This window comes from Vipera ursinii, assembly GCF_947247035.1.
Source record: "Vipera ursinii genome assembly, chromosome: 13".
NCBI classification, from domain to species: Eukaryota; Metazoa; Chordata; class Lepidosauria; order Squamata; family Viperidae; genus Vipera; species Vipera ursinii.
The window spans coordinates 917,072-940,353 of NC_139526.1; the positions used below are offsets into that span (position 1 = coordinate 917,072).

At 50.2% G+C, this 23,282-nt stretch overlaps 1 protein-coding gene across 3 annotated transcripts in view; it reads left to right on the forward strand.

Moving 5' to 3' along the window:
- TSC2 (TSC complex subunit 2) overlaps positions 1-20,863 on the forward strand; it is a 53,385-nt gene extending 32,522 nt beyond the window's left edge. For all 3 annotated transcript variants that reach the window (XM_083372982.1, XM_083372983.1, XM_083372984.1), the window contains 12 exons: positions 690-872; positions 1,310-1,525; positions 9,642-9,796; positions 13,045-13,550; positions 14,738-14,813; positions 16,420-16,506; positions 16,852-17,038; positions 17,950-18,089; positions 18,457-18,535; positions 18,696-18,787; positions 19,337-19,435; positions 19,954-20,863. In XM_083372982.1, the coding sequence (XP_083229108.1) occupies positions 690-872; positions 1,310-1,525; positions 9,642-9,796; positions 13,045-13,550; positions 14,738-14,813; positions 16,420-16,506; positions 16,852-17,038; positions 17,950-18,089; positions 18,457-18,535; positions 18,696-18,787; positions 19,337-19,435; positions 19,954-20,118 (1,985 nt within the window). In that variant the 3' untranslated portion in view covers positions 20,119-20,863. The remainder of the gene's footprint in view (positions 1-689; positions 873-1,309; positions 1,526-9,641; positions 9,797-13,044; positions 13,551-14,737; positions 14,814-16,419; positions 16,507-16,851; positions 17,039-17,949; positions 18,090-18,456; positions 18,536-18,695; positions 18,788-19,336; positions 19,436-19,953) is intronic.
- Positions 20,864-23,282: the final 2,419 nt, after the last annotated feature.

The window sequence follows — 23,282 nt, forward strand, 5'->3', positions numbered from 1 at the left end:
CTGCGCTCCTGGAATGGCTGGGAGGAGGGTCCCCGTGCCTGGCAGGGTGTGTGGCTTGCTTCGAAAGAGGGCTAGACTGAACGGAACACGTCCACCTGCTGTACTGGCAGAGAAAGGCACAAGCACAATTGTGGATGTATTTTTAACTCCACATCTCAGGAAATTGTTGGGGGCAATAAGCTGACTTTGTAATAATGCCGCTGGGGGGGGGGCAAAAGCCCTAATAAGCAGGCATATACATAGAATGAAGGCTATTGCTAAGCATATTGATTTGTGCTTTAAATTGTAAGCCGCCCTTCCTTGAACCTGGTGGTGCACCCGGGGCTCACAGGCGCCACTTTCCTCCTCCCTTCTGCCCTGGGACCGGTGTCTAGAGGGGAGAAGAACAGGAAGCATTCTGCAGAGTGGGCTGGCGGCTGGGCCTTGTCTGCGCTCCTGGAATGGCCGGGAGGAGGGTCCCCGTGCCTGAAGGCTATTGCTAAGCATATTGATTTGTGCTTTAAATTGTAAGCCGCCCTGAGTCTTCGGAGAAGGGCGGGATATAAATGGGATTAAAAAAAAGAAAAGAAAGGGGCCTCCTGCTTCTCCTTTAGTTGCCCAGGCTGGACTTGTCCCTTCTGGGTTGCTCCTCCGATGCTTCGATTGAGCTTGAAATCAGATGCAGCTCTGTGACTTCCCCTCTTGCGCAGGAGGCCATGCTTTGCGGGTTGGTGCTCTGGACAGCTCTGCCTCTCACTTCTCAGCCAGCCCAGGAGCCCAGGGGCCCCCAAGCTCTCCTGCTCCTGCTCCCCAAACTGAGAAGGCTAATCTGGCTGCTTATGTCCCCCTCCTCACTCAAGGCTGGGCAGAAATATCCGTGCGGAGGCCGACAGGTAGGTGCACTAAGGTAACTAGCGCTGGGAGTGCCAAGGGAATGGGGAGATGGGGGGGTGCTCTCCATTTGGGGACTCTGCTGACATTTGTGTTCCAGAGGGTGGTGGAGAACAGAAGGTGATCCTGCTGGCACTTCCAAAGGGATCCAGTCTGGAGCTAGGCTGGGAAAGAAGAGTTCCTAGAAGGGCAAACTTCAGTCAGACTTGATTAGGGCTGGATAATTCGGATTCTGTGAGGAGCTGGATTTCAGCCAGTCTAGCAATTGGCCGAGTTGGGGTGTCTGGAGATTCCTGGGGCAGATGGGTCCAAACCGTTCAGCTGTATCAAAAGAAGCTTCTGGGGAAAAGCCTCAGAAGGGAGTTTTGTCCTCCTCCTCCCAGATGAGGCTGCTCAGCTTGATGGGGCTCTCCTTAGCTACGTCCTTCTCTTTCCTTAGGGAACACCAGTTGGCTGATGAGCCTGGAAAATCCCCTGAGCCCCTTCTCTTCGGATATCAACAACATGCCCCTGCAGGAGCTCTCCAACGCCCTGATGGCAGCCGAGCGCTTCAAGGAGCATCGTGAGACGGCCCTGTACAAGTCTCTCTCGGTCCCCTCCTCCAGCTTGTCCACGGGAACGGCCAAGCCGTCTCTCCTGCAGCGCTCCAACACAGGTGAGGCCAAGCTCGGGAGCCCTGCGGGGCCACCCCGGTGGTGCCCACAGGAAGCATGAGCTTCCCAGTTCTCCCAAGCTGACTTCACTTCGCAGGAGTTGTTTTGCACAGAAAACTTGGAAACGGCCTCAGTCTTCCTAAAAGACCAGGTTCTATTCAGGACAGTCTGTGAATAATCGGGTTGAAAGTCTCTGTTAAAAAAGCCATCCAAAACACATACTGAATAAGTACCGGCCTTTAATGTAGAAATGCAGGATAAAAATGTAAACTCAGTAGATGTGGATCCATATGTTGACTTGTTTTGTGGGCCGTAAACAGTAGCAGATCTTTCTTGCTACTCCCCCAAAATGGAACTCAAATCTACATTATGTCTAGCCAGGCAGATGAGGACAGTTGTATTCTTCAGCTGGATGCAGATTAGAACAAGACGTTCTGTGGGAAGCATATTGAATTGCCCAGCTGGCGCTTGCTTCTGCCTTGGCTGACTCCGGCTTCAGTCTGTGGTGCAGCTGTGTGGTTCTTGGAGAGTTGTGTGTCTGACCCATGGACCACGTTCCTCCAGGCCTTCCTGTCCTCTACCATCTTCTGGAGTCCATTTAAGCTCACGCCTCCTGCTTCAGTGACTCCATCCAGCCACCTCCTTCTCTGTCGTCCCCTTCTTCTCTTGCCCTCTATCTTTCGTTGTACAGGTAGTTCATACTTAATGGCCACAACTGGGCCCGGAATTTCAGTCATTTAGCGAAATGGTTAGTAAGCAAGAAGTCACATGACTGCTTTGCTCAACAACTGCAGTTTTGGCACTCATGTTGCAGTCATTAAGTGATGCGTGGATTAAATGACCTGAGTCTGGTAAAGAGCACAGGGTGGGTGGCTTTGCTCATGAGTTGAAAATCCCCCCTGCTAAAATCCAAGCAAGGTTTTCAGCCCCTGGGGGAGAGGCACTCACAGGTGGGCAGCGCCAGGCTTCCCAGGGCCTGCCCCAGGGCCCAGAGGCACCCCGTGCTCCTTAACCGACTGCACGGCCTCTGCTTGGATTTCAGCTCCCTCTTCCCTTTAGGGGCTGGTTGAAAGAGCTGCCTGCCGGAGGATGCAGAAGTGGAGCTTAAACCATCTGTTATTAACCCTGCAGGAGGATATCACTCCTCCTCTGTGCACGGAAGGCAGCTCGGATCTTCAGGAGGAGTGTGGCTCCCCTCTGCAGACAGGATGACTTTGGCAGGCTCAGGAAGAGAGCTCACATCTTCAGTCATAAGTTGAGGACTATCTGTAATTGCTTTGCTGGTCGTAATTGCTTTGGAACAAGAGGCAACAGTGCTTACATTTTGCTCTGCAGTAATTCTGACTCTGCCACAATGGTGGCATGTAGAATGGTTCCCCTTCTAATGTGGTTACTGAATAATTTTACACAAAATTCTTGGAGTTAAGGGCTCACTAGTCTCTCTTCAGAAAGTTGCACCACTGTGGAAGAAAATCCCTACCTTAGGATGCTGATTCACTCTGCTGTCTCCATTTTGTGAAGGCAAATTTTGAAGCTTTACCTCTACTGCCAGATCTTTACTGAGGGGCCTGTTGTAGTCACATCTTCCATTTTTGCCATCCGAGAAATAAGCTCTGCACTACAATTGATCTTTTGTGCTTTTTGCACACGCTTAATCCAGTGTGTTCAGCAACAATTAATTGTGACTGTTGTTATTGCCAACCCATTAGAGGAGGGTTTGAATGAATGAACGTTTATTGTCAAAGTACAACCATGTATACATTGAGATTGGCTAAGCCTCCCTTTGTGCGCCCCCTCACAATTCACAGTGACAACAAATCCACCATCTTGTTACGCCATGTGAGCTAATTGCACAACACACTGGCCTCGCAAGTCAATCATACATAAAGTTTATAAAATTACGTCCTGTTCAAGAGCTTGACAGCCCAGGGATAGAAGCTGTTTTTCAGCCTGTTGGTACGGCTGGCTATACTCCTGTATCTCTTACCCAATGGTAGGAGAGTAAAGAGATACCGTCCAGGGTGTGAGTCATCCCTGAGGATTGTCCTCACTCTTCCAAGGCAGCGGGTCCTGGCGAGGTCATCCAGTGGTGTCAGAACAGCCCACGATGTCTTGTGCTGTGCTCACCACCCTCCGTAATACTTTCCTGTCCACGGCTGTCAGACCAGCATACCAGACCACAATACCATACGAGAGGACGCTCTCTATAGTAGACCAGTAAAAGAGGGTCATTAGCCGTTGTTCTACCCTGTTCTTCCGCAAGACCCTGAGAAAGTGGAGTCTCTGTTGGGCCTTTCTGGCCACCTGGGTTGTATTAACTTTCCAGGTCAGATCTTCACAGAGGTAGACTCCCAGAAATTTAAAGGAGGAAACTCTCCACACAGCAAAACCCCCCATGTAAAGTGGGGCATGTTCCTCTCTTTTCCTCTGGAAGTCTAACACCATCTCTTTCATCTTGCCAATGTTCAGGTGCAAGTTGTTCTTTAAACACCATATGGATAGTTTTTGTACCTCCCCCCTGTATGCTGTTTCATCTCCACCTATAATAAGACCCACTACGGTGGTATCATCTGCGAACTTAATTATCGCAGTAGATGGGTCGGACGATACACAATTGTATGTGTACAATGAGTACAGGTAGGGGCTAAGCACGCAGCCCTGTGGCGAGCCGGTGCAAAGCTTCAGGGGGGTGGATAAAACAGACCCGGCCCTCACTGTTTGTAGCTGGTCCCTGAGAAAGTCTTGAATCCAATTGCAGATGGAGGGGGAAAAATTCGACTCAGTCAGCTTCTCAATGAGAGTGCTCGGCAAAATGGTGTTGAAAGCCGAGCTGTAATCAATGAAAAGCATCCTGACATAGCTTCCAGGTTTCTCAAGATGGCTTGCTACAGAGTGTAGAGCAGTAGCTATGGCATCGTCTGTCAACCTGTTCCCCCTGTAGGTAAATTGATGTTTGTCGAAGTCCGGTGGGAGGCATGTCCTAAGGTGTTGGAGAACCAGTCTTTCGAAGCATTTCATGACTACAGACATTAATGCAACAGGCTTTCAAGCATGATGGTATACGTGTGGTTTGCAAAGAGATGTTAAAGATCCTTGTCAGGACCCCTGCTAATTGGTCGGCACAGTTCTTAACCACTATCCCCAGCACCCCATCTGGGCCTGCGGCTTTGCTGCGATTCACAGCCTTCAATAAAGTTCTCACTTGGTCTTCAAATAGGGTGAGTTGCTGAAAATCAGAAGGCTGGCCAGCAGAGGCTACGGGATCTGGTCTTTTCACCTTGTAGCAAGCGAAGAAGATACTCAGCTCCTCTGCCAACGTGGCATCGGTATTAACCGTGTTCCTTGCATTGCCCTTGTGGTTGGTTAGGTGCTGCAGTTCCTGCCACACTTGCTTTGGATTGTTGTCTGCTAGGTGATTCTCCACCTTGTGTTTATATTGCTGTTTCGCCATCCTAATGCCTCTTCTGAGATTTGCCCCGGCCTCTCTGTTTGTGTCCCTGTCCCCTGCCTTAAAGGCAGGATCCCGGGCTCTCGGGCGTGTTTGTACCTCTGCAGTCATCCAGGGTTTGCGATTCCCATAGACTCTAATGCACTTTTCTGTTGTCACGCTGTGCACGTTTTGATATAAGAGAGTACGGCATCCGTGTATACGTTCAGGTCTTGATCTTCTAAGACACACCAGTCTGTGGTTTCAAAGCAAAACGCCCAGCTAGCATTTGTAGCCAGCAGTCCACAATTCTTAAACTTGCTGAGGTTGAGAAACTCTGCATTAGAGACGCCAGTCCCATCCTCTCTGGATAGGCCCATTCGTGTTTGTGTTGGGCTGCTACTGGGAGCAAGGCCTGCGGGAAAGAGTTGCCCTCAGAAATGGAAGAGATGTTTGGGCCTCAGGAACCAGAAAGGGCTCAGCCTGCCTTCCACCCGTCCTCCTGCCATTGTGCTTTGCTTGTCAGCTCCTCCTCCGGGTCCCCTGGATGCTGCCAGACAGCTGCGTCCGTCTCCGAGGCAACTTGGCGACCTCTTGGGACACCCAGGCTCAGCCCAGGCATCGCAGCTGTCACTAACCTCCGTTTCCACTCTGGGCTCAGCCGCAGAACAAGGCTTGCTCTCGTGCTCCAGCTCCTGCTGACCCAGGAGTTCAAAAGTGGGTGACCACGAGTAGATTAACGGACACCCCTTCGACGGGCAACAAAAGGAAGCCCCAACTGGGCGTGCCTCCAGCAACAGTGATGTCAGCGATCCTTTGCTGCTTCCGACATGGAAAAATAAAATCTCCAGACTTTCGGTGAACATGTTCTCCGTGTGGTGCACGGGCTTGAGCTTGAAATCTGTTGGCCAGAGCAGCCTCTAGTTTCTCATCTGGTGGAGGACTCGGTGGTTCCGATGCTCCCGTCTGAAGAAGACGACAAGACTCTCGGTCTGCCTTCTGGACGGTGACAGTCATCTCAAAGCAGCTTGAGAAATTACGCCCAGCGCAGGATGAGCCTGTAACTTCCATACGCCTGCTCTCCTTGCCGCCATCGCTAAGCTGGCTCCGCATCCCCCAGTTCCCATCTGGTGGGGCGGAGGTAAAATATCTCAGCCCCGGTGCAGCAGAAGAGGCAGAGGCTGGGTGTGGAGCCAAGAAAGGATCCGCTCTGGAGTCCTTGTGTTCCCACAGGCCCCCCTTGAAGTGTGTTAACTCTTCCCTAGCGCCAGTTTAGTGTCGAGATTCTTGTGCAAAGGCACAAACAATAAATCTGGAACTTAATGCTACCGGGGACGACTTCCCATCGCCCAGTGCGCTCACACAGAGAGGGCCTCCTCAGGGTGCCGTCGGCCAGACAATGTCGGCTGGCGACCCCCAGGGGGAGGGCCTTCTCTGTGGGAGCACCAGCCCTTTGGAACCAGCTTCCCCTTGAGCTTCGGATGGCCCCGGACCTCCGGTCCTTTCGCCGCGACCTCAAAACCTTTCTCTTCCATCAGGCTGACCTGGATTGATGATGGGTTTTTAAATATGTTTTAATTTTTAACTGTAGTTAATTTATTTTGGGGCTGTTATTGAATTCGTTTTTTAATTTTTGTATTGTTGTTTTTATTGTTGTAAGCCGCCCTGAGTCCTTTGGGAGATAGGGCGGCCTATAAGTCCCAAAAATAAATAATAAATAAATAAATAGATAGATAGATGATAGATAGATAGATAGATAGATAGATAGATAGATAGATAGATAGATAGATAAATGCGTGCTCCCGATTTTTTGGGCCCAACACTGAGGTTGGCTAAGGGAGACGGTTGGATTTCTTTGGCGGAGATGCTGCTTCAGCTTTCCTCTTTTCCACAAAGGGATGATTGCTAATGGACTTTTCACTGTAGGGGCCAGTGTGGAAGAGCGGCATTCTTCTCGTTTTGTCCACCCTTTCCTGAAAGCCTTTATGGCAGATTGTGATGGATGAGAGTTACAGGAGCCAAACTTTCAGACTTTAATTAAAGTTTACTTCACTCAGTTGTCTGCTTACGTTTATACTTCCTTTGCATTCTTTAATTAATTTATCAGATTTATGAATTTATATTTTTACAGTACTTTTTCTTTTCACTGCTGAATACTCTAATTTTTAAAACAACTTTAGAGCTATAGATCTGCTCAGAAAGATAATGATGATTACAAATTATATAAAATTGACATAGTCTCCCTTTAATTCTTTGTCGGTAAATTTAAATTTAACATATAAAATTGACACTAACAATTTTTGTGTGAAAAGTTTATTGCTTTCATTGTATTTACTTTACTATTCAAAACATGGGAATGCTGCATGTTTTGCTATAGATACTTTTCCAGACACAAAGATGCAGATTTTCCATCAGATAAGATCCAATAATGTGTGTGTGAAATTACACACCAATACATTAAGTGAAGTAAATACAGTATGTAAAAACACATTGCATTTGAGAAAAAATTGTTTTCTCAAATATATACAAAATATACATATGAAAATGTATTTTTCTGCTTGCCTTTTAAAAAATAATATGTAACTAGGAAACTGCGTAAATGTGTCCGTGTGCACATCTATGTTAATAATATAGTAGAAAAGGCTTCAGAAAAAATATAATCAAAACAAGTTCAGAAAAAGTGACCAAGTTAAAACTCAATTGCAATGAATCAGGTATAGATTTGTACTTTCAGTGCAGTATAATAATTTTTACATTCTGTGAGGTTAAATGAAATTGATTTTAAGTTCCACAAATCTTTTAAAAACTGTTTTGCCAAAACTGAGTTCATGCTAAATGATAGTGTTATGAAATGTTTTAAAAGTCACAATTTACCTACTAACATCCTTGGATTTTTGCATATTCACGAATTGGCTACCTCACATAATGATAACTACAACTCGGTATTTAATTTAAGCATTAAGCGCCTATTTAGGAACTAATTCTCAAACAAGGGTAACAGTCCTTTCAGGATTCAGTGAGTTCAGAGAGGAGTAAATTTAGAATTCTGAATGATAAAAGCTACATAATTGATAAGACTGAAATGGTGGAAAATTAACTTTCTTAGCAGGAAATTACAATTTATAGTGAAAATCTTGAAAGATGCCTCTATTAGAGAAAGATATTTAATAGTGTATAAATTCACACACACACCCCTTTCTCTTTTCTAAATCATCCAGTGCAGAAAACATTAGAAAGTTCAGATGTCTTATTCATCCATCTCTGCTTCTGAGCCTGGGCTTTTACACATACATTTGTTGTTGCAGTTATTTTTTTCCTCCATATTGTCTGTCTGTCCGTCTCTCCTCTCTTCCCTTTTGATGTAGCTCCTTCCTTGGTTTTCCCTCCCCAGCGGCCTCATGGGCCTGACCAGCCCCCCAGGAGGGTTGCGCAGGAGCATTTCCTGGGCAGGTATATTTGCATCCTTTAAGGGGTGAGGGGTTTGGGTTTTAAATACCGCCTTGGTATAGAAGGGGGCTCAGATGTGAACTAAAGAGTTGGAAGGGAGGCATTATTCAGTGCAAAAGCAGCCCCCGAGGGTGCACAGCGCACGCCGTCCTGTCCGTGGGATGCTCAGATCCCTGGGAAGCCTTTTTCAAACTCTAGCTGCTACTTCAAAATAATATCAGAAAATTAGGGCAAAACCTGCCTTATCCTTCCCATTACCTTGTCACCGGCCCCAGCTATACTTCATTATCAAGTGTATGAAAATGTGATGGAAGTATACGATAAATAAACCATTTGCTAAAAAGCAGGGATTCTAATTGGGCATTTGTGAAGTTGGCCAAAACTTCTGCTTGAACGGCCCATTAGCAAAGGATGGCTGGTTGTAACGCTAAATCTGAAATAACTATTCTGAAATACACTACACTGAATTTCAGCCAATGTCCGTAAGGCTAGTGGGTTTTTTCCTCTCATGCTGATTCTGTTAACTTATTTTATAGGTAGAAAAATATGTTTTAAAAATTACCTTAAAAAAGAAACTGTCTTTGGACCTGCCCAGCACCCCATCCTCCAACCAATGTAATCCAGGCCACAAAGCCCCCCACCCCACCCCGTGACCTACAGGGTTGATTTGAGGGTTCAGTATTGTCGGCACCTAGTGACATCTTAATAAGGTTTGTGTAGAAATCTTGGTTTCTGTCCACACCTCTGCATATTGCAAGAAAAGAGCAAAACACTCAAGAACTGTGTGGGAACTCATGAGCTTCTTTGTCTGCCTCCCGTTGGGCCCTGAATGAAGCAGCTGAACGTGATCCTAGGCAAGCCGCCCTTTCTGGGCCTCACCGATACTGGGAAAACAGTATCGCCTCTGGAATGGGACTGCTGTGCATATGTATCATAACAAGGTTCCATATGTGATATACTTTGGGCAAAGTTGTTGTTAAAAACATTGGATTATGCATTCCTCACTTGGTCTACTGCAGTCGTTCCTTTGTAGGAGGAACAGGCTGGGCAATTCTGGGAACTGTAGTCCAGAGTTGAAGTTGCCAAGGTTGAAAAAGACTAGGTTGTTCTAATTTTTGTTTGAAAAAAACAGCAGCCTGGTGAATTGGAAGCGAGGCACTTTGCAAAACACCAGAGTTGCAGGAAGAGAGGCTCTCAGAAAATATTCCTCCACCTGTCATTTCTTGCTCTTTGTGTCTTGACAGAATCTGCAGTTGTATTAGAAGAAGGCAGCCCCCCAGATGCAGAGCGGAAAGGAGTGGAGTTCCGCCCTGAGTCTCAAGAGATTGAAGACTTCGAACCGCTGTGTTTGGGGCAAGGCCCGAGTGAGGAGAGACTGGGCCGAGGAGCCTATTGTCGGGTAAGACGGCTCCTTCCTGCCCTGTCTGGCCATCGGGCAGAGCCGCTCAAGGTGCTTCCTGATTGGAAGAGGTCCATCAAGAGCTGGGATGTCCTTGAGAGGCAGAGCTTCAGGGGAATTTGCAAGTTCTAGTCAGATAACTGAATGGACTGCAGTATGAATCGTCGTCATGGGGCAGGTAGAATTGCTCCTTGAAAGGAGATGTTGCTATTGAACGTAGAATAAAAGAGTCGGGAGGGATCTTGGAGGTCTTCTAGTACAACCCCCTGCTTGAGATGTAAACCCTATTCCATCCTGGACCAATGGTTATTCAACCTTTTCTTGAAAAGCTCCAGTGATGGGGGTACCCACGACTCCAGGAGGCAAGCTGTTCCATTGATTACCGTATATACTTGAGTATAAGCCAAATTTTTCAGCCCACTTTTTGGGCTGAAAAAATCCACTTCGGCTTATACTCCAGTGAACAAAAAAAAGAACTGTCCCTTCGTTCGGAACAGGCAGCGGAGAGAAGGGGCGGCAGAGGCTTGCAGGGCTGGCAGAGGTGGCGGCAGTCCAGCGTTGTTTCTCCCCCTCGTGCATGCGTGTGTGTGTCAGACCCACGGGAATGGCTGGTAGGGAAGCGGCATTCCGGCATTCCCCCCTTCCTGTGTGTCGGGCCCACGGGGTGTGTGTGTGTGTGTGTGTGTCAGACCCGCAGGAATGGCTAGTAAAGGTGGCGGCAGTCCGGCATTTGCGTTTCTCTGTGTGTCAAGCCCCGTGGGCCCAACACACAGGAAGGGGGGGAATGCCGGAATGCCGCTTCCCTACCAGCCATTCCCGTGGGTCTGACACACACACACGCACGCACGAGGGGGAGAAACAACGCTGGACTGCCGCCACCTCTGCCAGCCCTGCAAGCCTCTGCCGCCCCCTTCTTCCCCGCCCAGGAAGCTTGTCCACCGCCCCATACTTCGCGTCTCAGCGCCCATTTTCTCGGCGAAGACTTCTTTCGGGGGATCCAGCCTCTGCCGCCCCCTTCTCTCAGCTGCTCAGGAAGCTTGTCCACCGCCCCATACTTCGCGTCTCAGCGCCCATTTTCTCGGCGAAGACTTCTTTCGGGGGATCCAGCCTCTGCCGCCCCCTTCTTCCCCGCCCAGGAAGCTTGTCCACCGCCCCATACTTCGCGTCTCAGCGCCCATTTTCTCGGCGAAGACTTCTTTCGGGGGATCCAGCCTCTGCCGCCCCCTTCTTCCCCGCCCAGGAAGCTTGTCCACCGCCCCATACTTCGCGTCTCAGCGCCCATTTTCTCGGCGAAGACTTCTTTCGGGGGATCCAGCCTCTGCCGCCCCCTTCTCTCAGCTGCTCAGGAAGCTTGTCCACCGCCCCATACTTCGCGTCTCAGCGCCCATTTTCTCGGCGAAGACTTCTTTCGGGGGATCCAGCCTCTGCCGCCCCCTTCTTCCCCGCCCAGGAAGCTTGTCCACCGCCCCATACTTCGCGTCTCAGCGCCCATTTTCTCGGCGAAGACTTCTTTCGGGGGATCCAGCCTCTGCCGCCCCCTTCTCTCAACTGCTCAGGAAGCTTGTCCACCTCCCCATACTTCGCGTCTCAGCGCCCATTTTCTCGGCGAAGACTTCTTTCGGGGGATCCAGCCTCTGCCGCCCCCTTCTCTCAGCTGCTCAGGAAGCTTGTCCACCGCCCCATACTTCGCGTCTCAGCGCCCATTTTCTTGGCGAAGACTTCTTTCGGGGGATCCAGCCTCTGCCGCCCCCTTCTCTCAGCTGCCCAGGAAGCTTGTCCACCGCCCCATACTTCGCGTCTCAGCGCCCATTTTCTCGGCGAAGACTTCTTTCGGGGGATCCAGCCTCTGCCGCCCCCTTCTCTCAGCTGCCCAGGAAGCTTGTCCACCGCCCCATACTTCGCGTCTCAGCGCCCATTTTCTCGGCGAAGACTTCTTTCGGGGGATCCAGCCTCTGCCGCCCCCCGAAAGAAGTCTCCGCTGAGCGAGAGAATGAGGCGGTGGAGCGCTCTGCGAAGTATGGGGCGGTGGAAGCTTGCCCACCGCCCCATACTTCGCGGAGCGCTCCAACGCCTCATTCTCTCGTCTCAGCGCCCATTTTCTCGGCGAAGACTTCTTTCGGGGGATCCAGCCTCTGCCGCCCCCTTCTCTCAGCTGCCCAGGAAGCTTGTCCACCGCCCCATACTACGCGGAGCGCTCCAACGCCTCATTCTCTCGTCTCAGCGCCCATTTTCTCGGCGGAGACTTCTTTCGCGAGATCCAGCCTCTGCCGTGCTGCACCGAGAGAACAGCAAGCCGCCCCATTCTCTCGGCGGAGCACTCCACCGCCCCATTCTCTCGGCGGCTTGCCACCCTGTTCTCTCATCTCAGTAGAGACGTCTTTCGGGGGATCCAGCCTCCAGCTGCTGCATTTCCCAGCCTCGGCTTATACTTGAGTCAATAACTTTTTCCAGGTTTTTTGGGGTAAAATTAGGGGTCTCGGCTTATACTCGAGTCGGCTTATACTCAAGTATATACGGTAATTGTTCTCATTGTCAGGAAATTTCAGGGGGTGGAATAAATCACCTTAAACTCTGTAGAAAGAAAAATAGTAAATAGACAAGAAAGAAAAGAAGGAAAGACAAATGATAAAAAAAAATGGGCGTCTACTCTTCTTGGCAATGGTTATAAATGCATTTCTATTCTAGGTTCTCTCGCTAGGATTACATGATAATTCCCTTCTTTCCATCGTCTGCCCTTTGTAATTGTCAATCCCATAAATCGCAAGTTCTTTTTCCCCCACTTCCGCAAAAAGTACGTAAGGGATTTCCAATTACTAATAAATGTAGTCATTTTCCTTTCCTCAACGGAACAGGTCGGTTTTGCCATCTTGGAAGGCACAATTTGGAACGCAGGTTTTGGGTGCCTGTTGGCAGGAACATCCTAATGATAAGAATATTTTGTCAGTGAAACGAATGGCCTAGAAAAATGGCCAGCTCCCTTTGCTCCCCTGGCTGGGTAGAGGCAGGTCAGCTGCTGTTTGCCCGGGCGGCTGTAATGGATAAGGGGCCAACATCAGTGCTTCTGCCTGCATGTGGCACAACTAGAGCCGCCCCTGCGATTGCCGGTTTTGAGAGCCTGGCTTTGGGTTAGAGAGCAGGGAGGCGGCCTGGTCGAGGTTGCCGGTGCTGGCCAGAAGGGGGTGGCTTCCGGGGCTGGGATTGTTCTGCAGAGCCCTCCCTAAGCAGGTGTCTGTTTCTCCCCCCGGCAGTCCTTGTCGACTTCTAGTCAAGAGGAGAAGGCGGCCAAAGCAGAAGGCCTGGTCGCTGTTGGCATTCCGATCGAAAGGGCCAGGAACCTGGAGGACAGCCGGGCCTTCGAAGCCCTCTCGTTCCAGCCTTCCCAGACCCTCAGCAAGTCCAGCTCCTCCCCAGAGCTTCAGACTCTCCAGGAAGTCCTGAAGGATCCGGGCAGCGAAGAGCTGGCCCAGAAGCTCAGCAGCGAAGGCAAATCCAAGTCTCAGTCTGGGCACCTGGAAGGAGAGGCCGCCGGGGGCTGGCTGGCGAAGGGGGGAGAGGACCAGGGCCCTGGAGAGATGAGGCTGGCTGTGGGGGGCCCTGCCTCTCCCCCCCGCTCCCCAACCGGCCACCGCCCCCGGGGATACACCATCTCGGACTCGGCCCCCTCCAGGCGGGGCAAAAGGATGGAGAGAGAGCCCTTCAAGGGAAGGGCAGCAACTGCCTCCAACGCAGGGAAGGTTCCCGGCATCAACCCAAGGTGAGGGCCGTTGGCGGCGGAAATGCTGGCCTCTTCTCCCGGAATCTAGGACAGAACTTAGAGGAGTGCACGAGACAGCGGTGTGAATGAACAGCAGCTCCTGAAACGAGTGGAACCATCTTGGAAAAGCCTGGGCTTCCGTGCGTGGGTGGGCGGACGGATCAGTCCAAACCAAAATCTTAAGTTTCAGTTTGCTTTGGTTCAGTCACAGCCCACATGCACTTGTAGATGATGCGCTTTAGAAAGCCGTGGATGCTGAAGAAACAATAGCTCCGAACCGCGAGTCCCAAATGAAATGCCTGCAGAACCCAAAGCCGCCTCCTCCTCCTCCTCCTCCTCCTTTAGCATTGGTAAGGAGGGCCAGCCACTTCCTGGAGAGCTGAAGGCCCCCTCGGTCTCCTTTGGCCAGGCCTGCTCCCCCTGGGGGCATTCAGAGCTGGGGGGGGGCTCGTAACCTGATCCGGCCATAATAACAGGGCGTCAAGACTAAATGCCAGGAAGAATAGCTGAGAAATTGCTGAACAACCAGGTGTTTTTCTTTCTCCTCCTCTCAGGAGACAGGCTCATGTGATTTACAGTCTGAAAATTGGTGGTCGCCATCTCATTGTCCTTTTTCGTGGTCTTTGCAATGTTTTGAGCAGACCACCAGAAACGACGTTTCCTTTTTCACATAGAAGTGTTCAGTGCTGATTATTGTATTTTCCATAAGTGAACAGCGATATGAAGGCCTTAATCCCAATAGCCCTTCGCCTTATCTACCGCTTTACAGAGCTTTTACAGCCCTCTCTAAGCGGTTTATAGAGTCGGCCTAATGTCCCCAACAACTTGGGTCCTCATTTTACCGACCTCAGAAGGAAGGAAGGCTGAGGAGTCCGCCATGCGGGGGGAGGAGGGGGGAGGAAGGCGACGCCGTGTACCACCAGCCACGTGCTCGCGTACCACCAGTGGTACGCATACCACCGGTTGAAAAGCCCTGCTCTAAACGAACTGCTGTAAATCGGGGACTAGCTTTATTCCAGAAACCTTCAATTAAAATTTGTTTGTAACTTTTGTATCTTGGTTTTTTAATTACCCTGTAAACCGCCCTGAGTCCTTCGGGAAAGGGCGGTATATAAATGTAATAAAATAAATAAATAAATAAATAATTCCGATGCAGCTAAACAGGTTTTCTCTCCCCCCCCCTTCAGCTTTGTGTTCCTGCAGTTGTATCATTCTCCTTTCTTTGGTGATGAATCCAACAAGCCTCTTTTACTGCCAAATGAGGTAAGCTTGAGCGTGTTGTGTTTGACTCATTGATTGATTTTGTACCATTAAATTATTGCTGACTCTTAGTGATCACATAGATAAGATTTATTTGTGATGATCTATAACAACAACAACAACAACAGTACTAGAGTTGGAAGGGATCTTGGAGATCTTCTAGTCCAACCCCCTGCTCAGGAAGGAAACCCTAGTGGTTAAGGCGTCAGGCTAGAAAACGGAAGGTGGTGAGTTCTAGTCCTGTCTTAGGCGTGAAAGCTGGTTGCATGACTGAGTCAATCACCAGGAGATGGTGAGTTCTAGTCTTGGTTTAGGTGTTAAAACTGGCTGGGTGAGAGAGAGAGTCCCTCTCTGAGCCCATCCCACCTCACAAGAGGTTGTGGGGAAATGAGGAGGAAGGGGAATTAGCTGCGTTCAGCACCCTGAGTTATTTGTCAAAGTCAAAGTAGGATATAAATAAATTCGTTTAGGTTTCTGTCTCACTGCTACTCAATGCAGAGGCTGTAGCTGGGCAGCTGAGATGACCTTTCCTCCTGCTAGGAGTCCAAACTCTTGGCCTGCCTTTCCAGCATCCCTCCCAGGAACACACACACACACACACACACACACACACACACACAGCCTCCTGCTGCCACAATGAAGCAGCACAGCAGAACTTGGCAGGGGGGGCATGTTATATTAAATATGTGAAATAATGGCACCAATAAATGTCGCTAAAGAGAGTGGGGGGTGGCGGGGGTGTAGAGAGTGTTGCCAAAATGTAATTTCCAGATCGACAGGCTGGGCCCAAGAAGTGGAAAACGCTCCACTTTGGAAGGTGAGTGTTCCCAATTTCACACTCTGGGCCCAGAAATGCTTCCCTGTGAGTAATGCTCCATCCCCTAGTGCGCTTTGCTTAGACTGAGTCTAAGCGGGGAAGAGACGCCTCGGGACGCTTCGCTTCTTCGCTTCTGTCCAGGTGGGACAGTTAGAGAATTGGGTCTCTTTGGCACCCATCCTGTCTGCAGTGACTTCGTGGCAGGTCAGGTTTTGTAGAGAATGAAACAAAATACCACCACACACACAAGATTACCATTGCGTGTGCGTGCTCCTGAGCACAGTTTACTCTCTTGTGGCATTGTCACCTCACTCTGCAACGGCAGCAGGTTAAGAAGACACAATTTGAAACAGGAGGAAGAAGGGAAAAAGGCTGAACCTGTTTCTCTCTCTCAGGAGGGCAGGGAGGTTTTTGCAGCTGCTGCTTTTTTAGCCAATGGAGGGGTCAGGCCGACTCCCTCCCCCCCCCCCGGTCTGCTCCTCCGGCACTCCTGGGATTGTATCTGTGGAAGGGGATTCTGGGCTTTGGAATTATTACACCCATGTGGCTTCCCTGCTTCCTGAGAATGGCAAGAAGGGCGAAAAACGGGGTCTCGTGTTCAGACGAGCGGTTGGGTTGCGCTGCTAGGTGTGTGGCCTGCTTTCCCGTGAAAAATACCCGGGAGGCCTTTAGCAGTGAGTGGAACTCTCCCAAGATGACGACGCTTGTACCTCGCCTTGTTCCAATATTTTAAAAGGCCCAGGAGTGTGAATTTGACTCTGTGTTTCTCTCACTCTTGTCTTCAATCCTTAGACCTTTGAGAACTCCATCCAGCTTCTAGATCAGATCCCTCCATACGACACTCACAAGATTGCCGTCTTGTATGTTGGAGAAGGACAGGTACGTGCCGTGTCTGGTAACAGTACGTTCCTAAGTCACATTTCTGTCGGCAGAACCTCCTTGGAAGAGCTGGTCGCTTTTAGGAGGCCTCTTGGAAGGAAGGACCAGTTGCCCAACTGGATTGAAGGAGGACCTCTCTCTTCCACCACAGGCCTCTCTTCACAGACTCTCCTCTCAGGAGTCGCGTGAACAGTCCTGGCTGCGGTTGAGCACACAGTTAATCCTGAAAGTGCTTAAGGGTTTCAGAAATAAATACTAAACAATGGGGCCCTTGCGGTCACGTGGCCTTGGGTTCCTCTTGCGTTGGCTCTGCTGTGAGCGTCTGCTTTCCTCCTTGTCCTGCAGAGCAGCAACGAGCTCGCCATTCTGTCCAATGAGCACGGCTCCTACAGGTACACGGAGTTCCTGACTGGGCTGGGCAAACTCATTGAGCTCAAGGACTGCCAGCCAGACAAGGTTTATTTGGGCGGTCTGGACGTGTGTGGAGAGGATGGACAATTCACCTACTGCTGGCATGACGACATCATGCAAGGTATGGGAGGCAGCTTCTCGCCTGCGTTCACCTCCACCTCCATGTTGGAGCTGTTTGGGAGCTATTTTGAAGCATGAAGGGCATGTGAACCCAAGAGTCCGGGATTCAAACCTTGCAAAGTGTAACTGTATTGATGTGGGAGTCAAGGCAGCGAAGAAGCATAGCAACTCCCTCTAGAAGGGGGTCAGCCACAGCGATGCCATTTATTTTATTTTTTATTTTTTATTTTAATTCCATTTATATCCCGCCCTTCTCCGAAGACTCAGGGCGGCTTACAAGCTTAGCAGTAGCCTTCATTCTATGTATATGCCTGCTTATTAGGGCTTTCACACACACACCCCAAGCGGCATTATTACAAAGTCAGCTTAATTGCCCCCAACAATCTGGGTCCTCATTTTACCTACCTGGGAAGGATGGAAGGCTGAGTCAACCTTGAGCCTGGTGGGATGCGAACCTGCACTAATTGCGGGCAGCTGGTGTTACTTAAGGAGGCATTAGCCCACTGCTCCACCAAGGCTCTATTTCACACCTCCACGCTGTGATTTGCTGGAGAGATGTTGGCATCTACCTTGAGCTGGCATGAACGAACAGATGTCCCAGCTGAGGAACTCTTCAGAGGAGGAGGAGGCTTGTTGGGCTCCTGGACCTCGAGATGCTGGGGGAGATTCTGCAGAACTTCGCTTTTCCTTCTGATCAACTGAGCGAGAGAGATCTTTGCTGGGCAAAGTCCTTTCCCGCTTCTCAGCCCTTTTCTCCAAGCATGGAACTTGTGGAGTGAGGCGGCTGCTCTCCATCCAGCAAGCTACCTAAATCCCCCGGGGCTGCCCAAGTGGTGGTCTCCAGATGGTCCTTTGTTTGCTGCTTGAGGTCTGAACTGTCTGCAGCCATTTTCCTCACTCCTTCTTTTATAGCTATTTTCCATATTGCCACTTTGATGCCCACCAAAGATGCGGATAAAAAATGCTGTGACAAGAAACGGCATTTGGGGAATGACTTTGTTTCCATAATTTACAATGATTCCGGGGAAGACTTCAAACTGGGGACCATCAAGGTAAGGAGAAAGACAATGATTGGCCCGCCTCTGCCTCTGAGGAGGGGAGGGGAGGGGATGAAGAGGGGAGGGGAGCTGCAAAGCTGCCTCTGCTGTTCCAGGCTGGGAGGCAGCGAGATCCCGAGCCCACCGCTGCTCTTCTGAACGAGTGAAGTCAGCGAAAGTGTCCCTGGGGGATTTTTTAGTTGGGACCCTTGCTCTTTTGGGGTGGGACGTGATGGCCCAAGGAGTCTGCTCCCGCTCTGGGTCTGAACCGCTTCCCTGAGCAGGCTGACCTACATCGTTGGTCCAGAGAAGCGATCACTGCTCACGTAGAAGAGAGCCAAGCTTTCTGGTCCTATGTGCTGACGCTGCTTTTGCTTCCTAGGGCCAGTTCAACTTTGTTCACGTCATCATCAAACCGCTGGATTATAACTGCAACCTGCTTACCCTGCAGTGCCGTAAGGGTATGCCCACCCTCTGCCTCTTCACTCAAGTTTGCGAAAGGGGGCGTGTGCTGCCAGAGCTCTGGGCCTCGTGCCAGGGTCAGAAAGCGGGTGCTGGTTGCATGAAACGTAGTAAACGTGGAGGGCTGAGTGGGCTTCTGCTCTCTCCCTCCCGTCCCAGATATGGAGGGGCTCATTGACACCAGCGTGGTGAAGATTGTCTCGGACAAAAACCTTTCATTTGTTGCCCGGCAGATGGCGCTGCATGCCAATGTAAGTCTGCTTGGGTGGGAGGGTTCTTCCCCTTCTGCCAGCCCTACAAGGTAGACCAGGCTCAGGAACCGAGGCCCAGTAGGTCAGGATGACTTTGACTGTAAAGGCCTGAATGTGCCTCCCCCTCCCTCCCTCCCTCCCTCCCCCCCCTCCCTCCCTGAGGGGAACTGCGGAGGGGCTCCCTTCCTGGCCCAGACTCCAGTCTCTCGGATGTGGCCGTTGCTTTGGCAGCAGCTCTGCCCTCCAGAGCACCCAGACCGCATTGGCTAGGCGGAGGGAACCTGTTCTTGCGCACAAGACCTGCTGCCGGGCGCTGGACTCGCTTCCAGACCTGGCGGAGACCTTGAAGCTGAGTTCCTGGGGCAGCTGAGCCAGCAGAATCGGGCCCTCTCTGCAGAGCGGCTCCAGGCTCGGGTGGCCTGTTTTCGTCCCAGCATCTTTGGCACCGGGCTCAGATTGGACTCTGCGGGGTTGGCTTCTTCCGCAGTCAGGAGAGCCTCTCCGTCCAGGTGTCCCTCCTAGGGCTGCTCCCCTTCTCTCTCTCCTCAGATGGCGTCTCTGGTCCACCATAGCCGCTCCAACCCCACCGACACCTACCCCTCGAAATGGATCGCTCGGCTGCGCCACATCAAGCGGCTCCGGCACAGGGTAAGGGATCCTCTTTCCTCCTCCCGAGTAGCCACTCACTTCTGCCAGGCAGCCGGTGATACCTGAAGCAGTAGAGGAGCCATTGCGCCTCTTTCTTCACAAAAGGCAAACACGTTCCAGGAGAAATACAGTTTCTAGGCTTCTTGCAATGCAGTCTTGATTTATTCACTTTTAGCCCAAACCTGGGTAGCTCAGATTCTGCCCTTAAGAGCTACCCAACCTCCTGTAGGGAAGATAGAGGTGTTTAAAATTTTGATGATTTGATTTAGATAATTTCTGTAGTTGCCCATCTGGCAACAGTGACTCTGGCTGGCATACAGAGATCAAACCCAAAATTACACGCAGACAGACAAGAGCATCTGAGTCACAAAGACCAGCCCGGCAGCAGCTGGGTCTCCGTGAGAAGCTACCTGGGCAGGGCCATCTGGGAGGAGGCTGTTCCCCCGGGCAGGGGCTGCCACGGAGGAGGCGCACATGCCGTGGGTCGTGTCTTTGCAATCAACCTCTCTTTCTTCCAGATCCGAGAAGAAACTCAGTTCCAAGAGGCCGGTTTCCCCACTGTGCATCCTGCGGTCCCTACGAAAGCCTCTGCCCGTGTCCCCCAGGACCCAGCCCCCACCTACGAAACCGGACAGAGGAAGCGCTTGATCTCTTCAGTGGACGACTTCACAGAGTTCGTGTAGGGCAGAGACGGCCCCGCCTCAACCTCTCTGGCGCAAAGCTCTCCCAGCCTCCTCTCAGCCGGTGAGCTGAGATTGCAGCTTTGGACTCCCTTGAAAGCTGCTGGCCTAAAGAGACGTGCAACTTTTGTGGGTTTTTCTAACCGCCGGTTCTGTAATTAAGCTTTTTAAAGCGATTGAAGGCACAGCTCAGACTTACGATGTTTGTTTGAAATGGCGGAAGGAAACTCGGCAGCCTGACCTTAATGTCCGCAAGGCCTCCTGTGTTCCTCTAACGTCCTGGTTGAGTTTCATAAAATGTGCCTGCGGTTTACTTCCACCCGTGAGGATGATTTGTGACTCCTGTTCGGTCTCGCAGGAGCTGGGGAACCCTCGGCCTTCAGAGGAAAGCCAATATGGCAAATGTGAGTGGATTGTTATTTAAGCCGAGCTTCGGGAGGCATTTGGGGCTGATCACCAAACACCTTTGCTTAAATCGGTCCTAATTGTTGAGAGCAAAACTTGCACCTAAGGGAGCCGGCAGCTCCGAGGCCAGCAGGAAACGTAAGCGTTTTCCTGAAGCAAGAATGTCATCTGCTATTCTAAATCTCTGTCTCTGGAGTTCAGTGGTTGGATGTCCTGTTTGTGTGGCCAAAGGCCCTTCTCTGGTTCAGACTGTCTGGTGCATTCATATAAAAATAGGAAAAGATCTGACACTTTTCCCAAAAGGGGGGAGATTTGGGGGCAGCAATAAAACCTCATTCTGCTGTTTGGCTTGTCTGGTCTCTTACCTTTCCTTCGATGCAGGAATAAGGGGAGGGGGGTGGAGGTTGGTTGTGCCTGGGCTGCCATTACTTCTCCAGACACGCTTTCCAGCAGAGAATGGGATCCTGGCTGCCGGCATCAGCCTCCCTTTGGGCGTGAACCAGGCTGTCCTGTTAAATTCGTCCCGCAGGTGGTAAGGAGTTGTGCCCTTGGCCGTGTCTCGGGGCAGAGCAAGCACTGGGTGTCTTTCTTAGTTGGAAGGGGCCCAGCGCGGGAATCCTCAGATGATCTCAGACGAAAGGCTCTTTTGCCCAAATACCGTGAGGGAAAAAATTATTTGATCCCCTGCTGACTTTGTACATTTGCCCACTGACAAAGAAATGATCAGTCTATAATTTTAATGGTAGGTTTATTTTAACAGTGAGAGACAGAATAACAACAAAAAAATCCAGAAAAACACATTTCAAAAAAGTTATAAATTTATTTGCATTTTAATGAGTGAAATAAGTATTTGATCCCTTATCCATCAGCAAGATTTCTGGCTCCCAGGTGCCTTATACAGGTACCAAGTTGAGATTAGGAGCACTCCTAATCTCAGCTCGTTACCTGTATAAAAGACACCTGTGCATAGAAGCAATCAGATTCCAAACTCTCCACCATGGCCAAGACCAAAGAACTGTCCAAGGATGTCAGGGACAAGATTGTAGACCTACACAAGGCTGGATTGGGCTACAAGACTTATCGCTAAGCAGCTTGGTGAGAAGGTGACACAACAGTTGGTGTGATTATTCATAAATGGAAGAAACACAAAATAACTGTCAATCTCCCTCGGTCTGGGGTCCATGCAAGATCTCACCTCGTGGAGTTTCAGTGGTCATGAGAACGGTGAGGAATCAGCCCAGAACTACACAGGAGGATCTTGTCAATGTTCTCAAGGCAGCTGCGTCATAGTCATCAAGAAAACAATTGGTAACGTACTACACCGTGAAGGACTGAAATCTTGCAGCACCTGCAAGTTCCCCCTGCTCAAGAAAGCACATTTACAGGCCCCTCTGAAGTTTGCCAATGAAATCTGAATGATTCAGAGAACTGGGTGAAAGTGTTGTGGTCAGATGAGACCAAAATCGAGCTCTTTGGCATCAACTCAACTTGCCATGTTTGGAGGAGGGATGCTGCCTGTGACCCCAAGAACACCATCCCCACCGTCAAACATGGACGCTTTGGGGTGTTTTTCTGCTAAGGGGACAGGACAACTTCACCGCATCAAAGGGACGATGGACGGGGCCATGTACCGTCAAATCTTGGGTGAGAACCTCCTTCCCTCAGCCGGGGCATTGAAAATGGGTCGTGGATGGGTATTCCAGCATGACAATGACCCAAAACCCACAGCCAAGGCAACAAAGGAGTGGCTCAAGAAGAAGCACATTAAGGTCCTGGAGTGGCCTAGCCAGTTTCCAGACCTTAATCCCATAGAAAATCTGTGGAGGGAGTTGCAGGTTCGAGCTGCCAAACATCAGCCTCGAAACCTTAATGACTTGGAGAGGATCTGCAAAGAGGCGTGGGACAAAACCCTCCTGAGATGTGTTCAAACTTGGTGGCCAATTACAAGAAACGTCTGACCTCTGTGATTGCCACCAAGTACTGCTAAGCTGGTAAGCCGCCCTGAATCTTCGGAGAAGGGCGGGATATAAATGGAATTAAAATAAATAAATAAAATACTAAGTCATGTTTTGCGAAGGGATCAAATACTTATTCCACTCATTAAAATGCAAATCAATTTATAACTTTTTTGAAATGTGTTTTTCTGGATTTTTTTTGTTAAGTCTCTCACTGTTAAAAGAAACCATTAAAATTATAGACTGATCATTTTTTTGTAAGTGGGCAAATGTAATTTTTCCCCTCACTGTTGTAAAGTGGGTCATCATGTGACTGGCCGGGTTGAAAGAGCCTTTTGGGGGGGGGGTCCGTTGTAACTTGGAATGTTTGCAAAATGACTCGTCCAAAGTTGAGGGTTCCCTTGATCGTGCACAAAGCTTTTTCGACAGTTGGACCAAAGGTTTGTTTCTCAGGATATGACTGATGGAGCCCACCCGTTACGGTCGCACGACACAGCAGTTGTTAGGTGGACGACTCCCCATCCCTGCTCTCCCTGATGTCATTAAATGAGCAGATGTCGTTTGCGTAACCTGGGTAGAATCCATTCTCCAGGCAGGTTCTTACTGCAGATTCTGCTTGAATGTCAGCTTGGCACAAAAGGTGCAATTAACTTTCCCTTTCTCCCCTGGCTAATCCCCCCTTTATCAGTCGGTGTCCCATTAAAAGTTCTCAGCTTGTTTAGGTAACAGACCCTTCAGTTCGTGCCTTCTTCTCCATCTCCTTCCTTTGGCTGGCCTGCTGCTGGACTGGTGCATTTCACTTCCTGA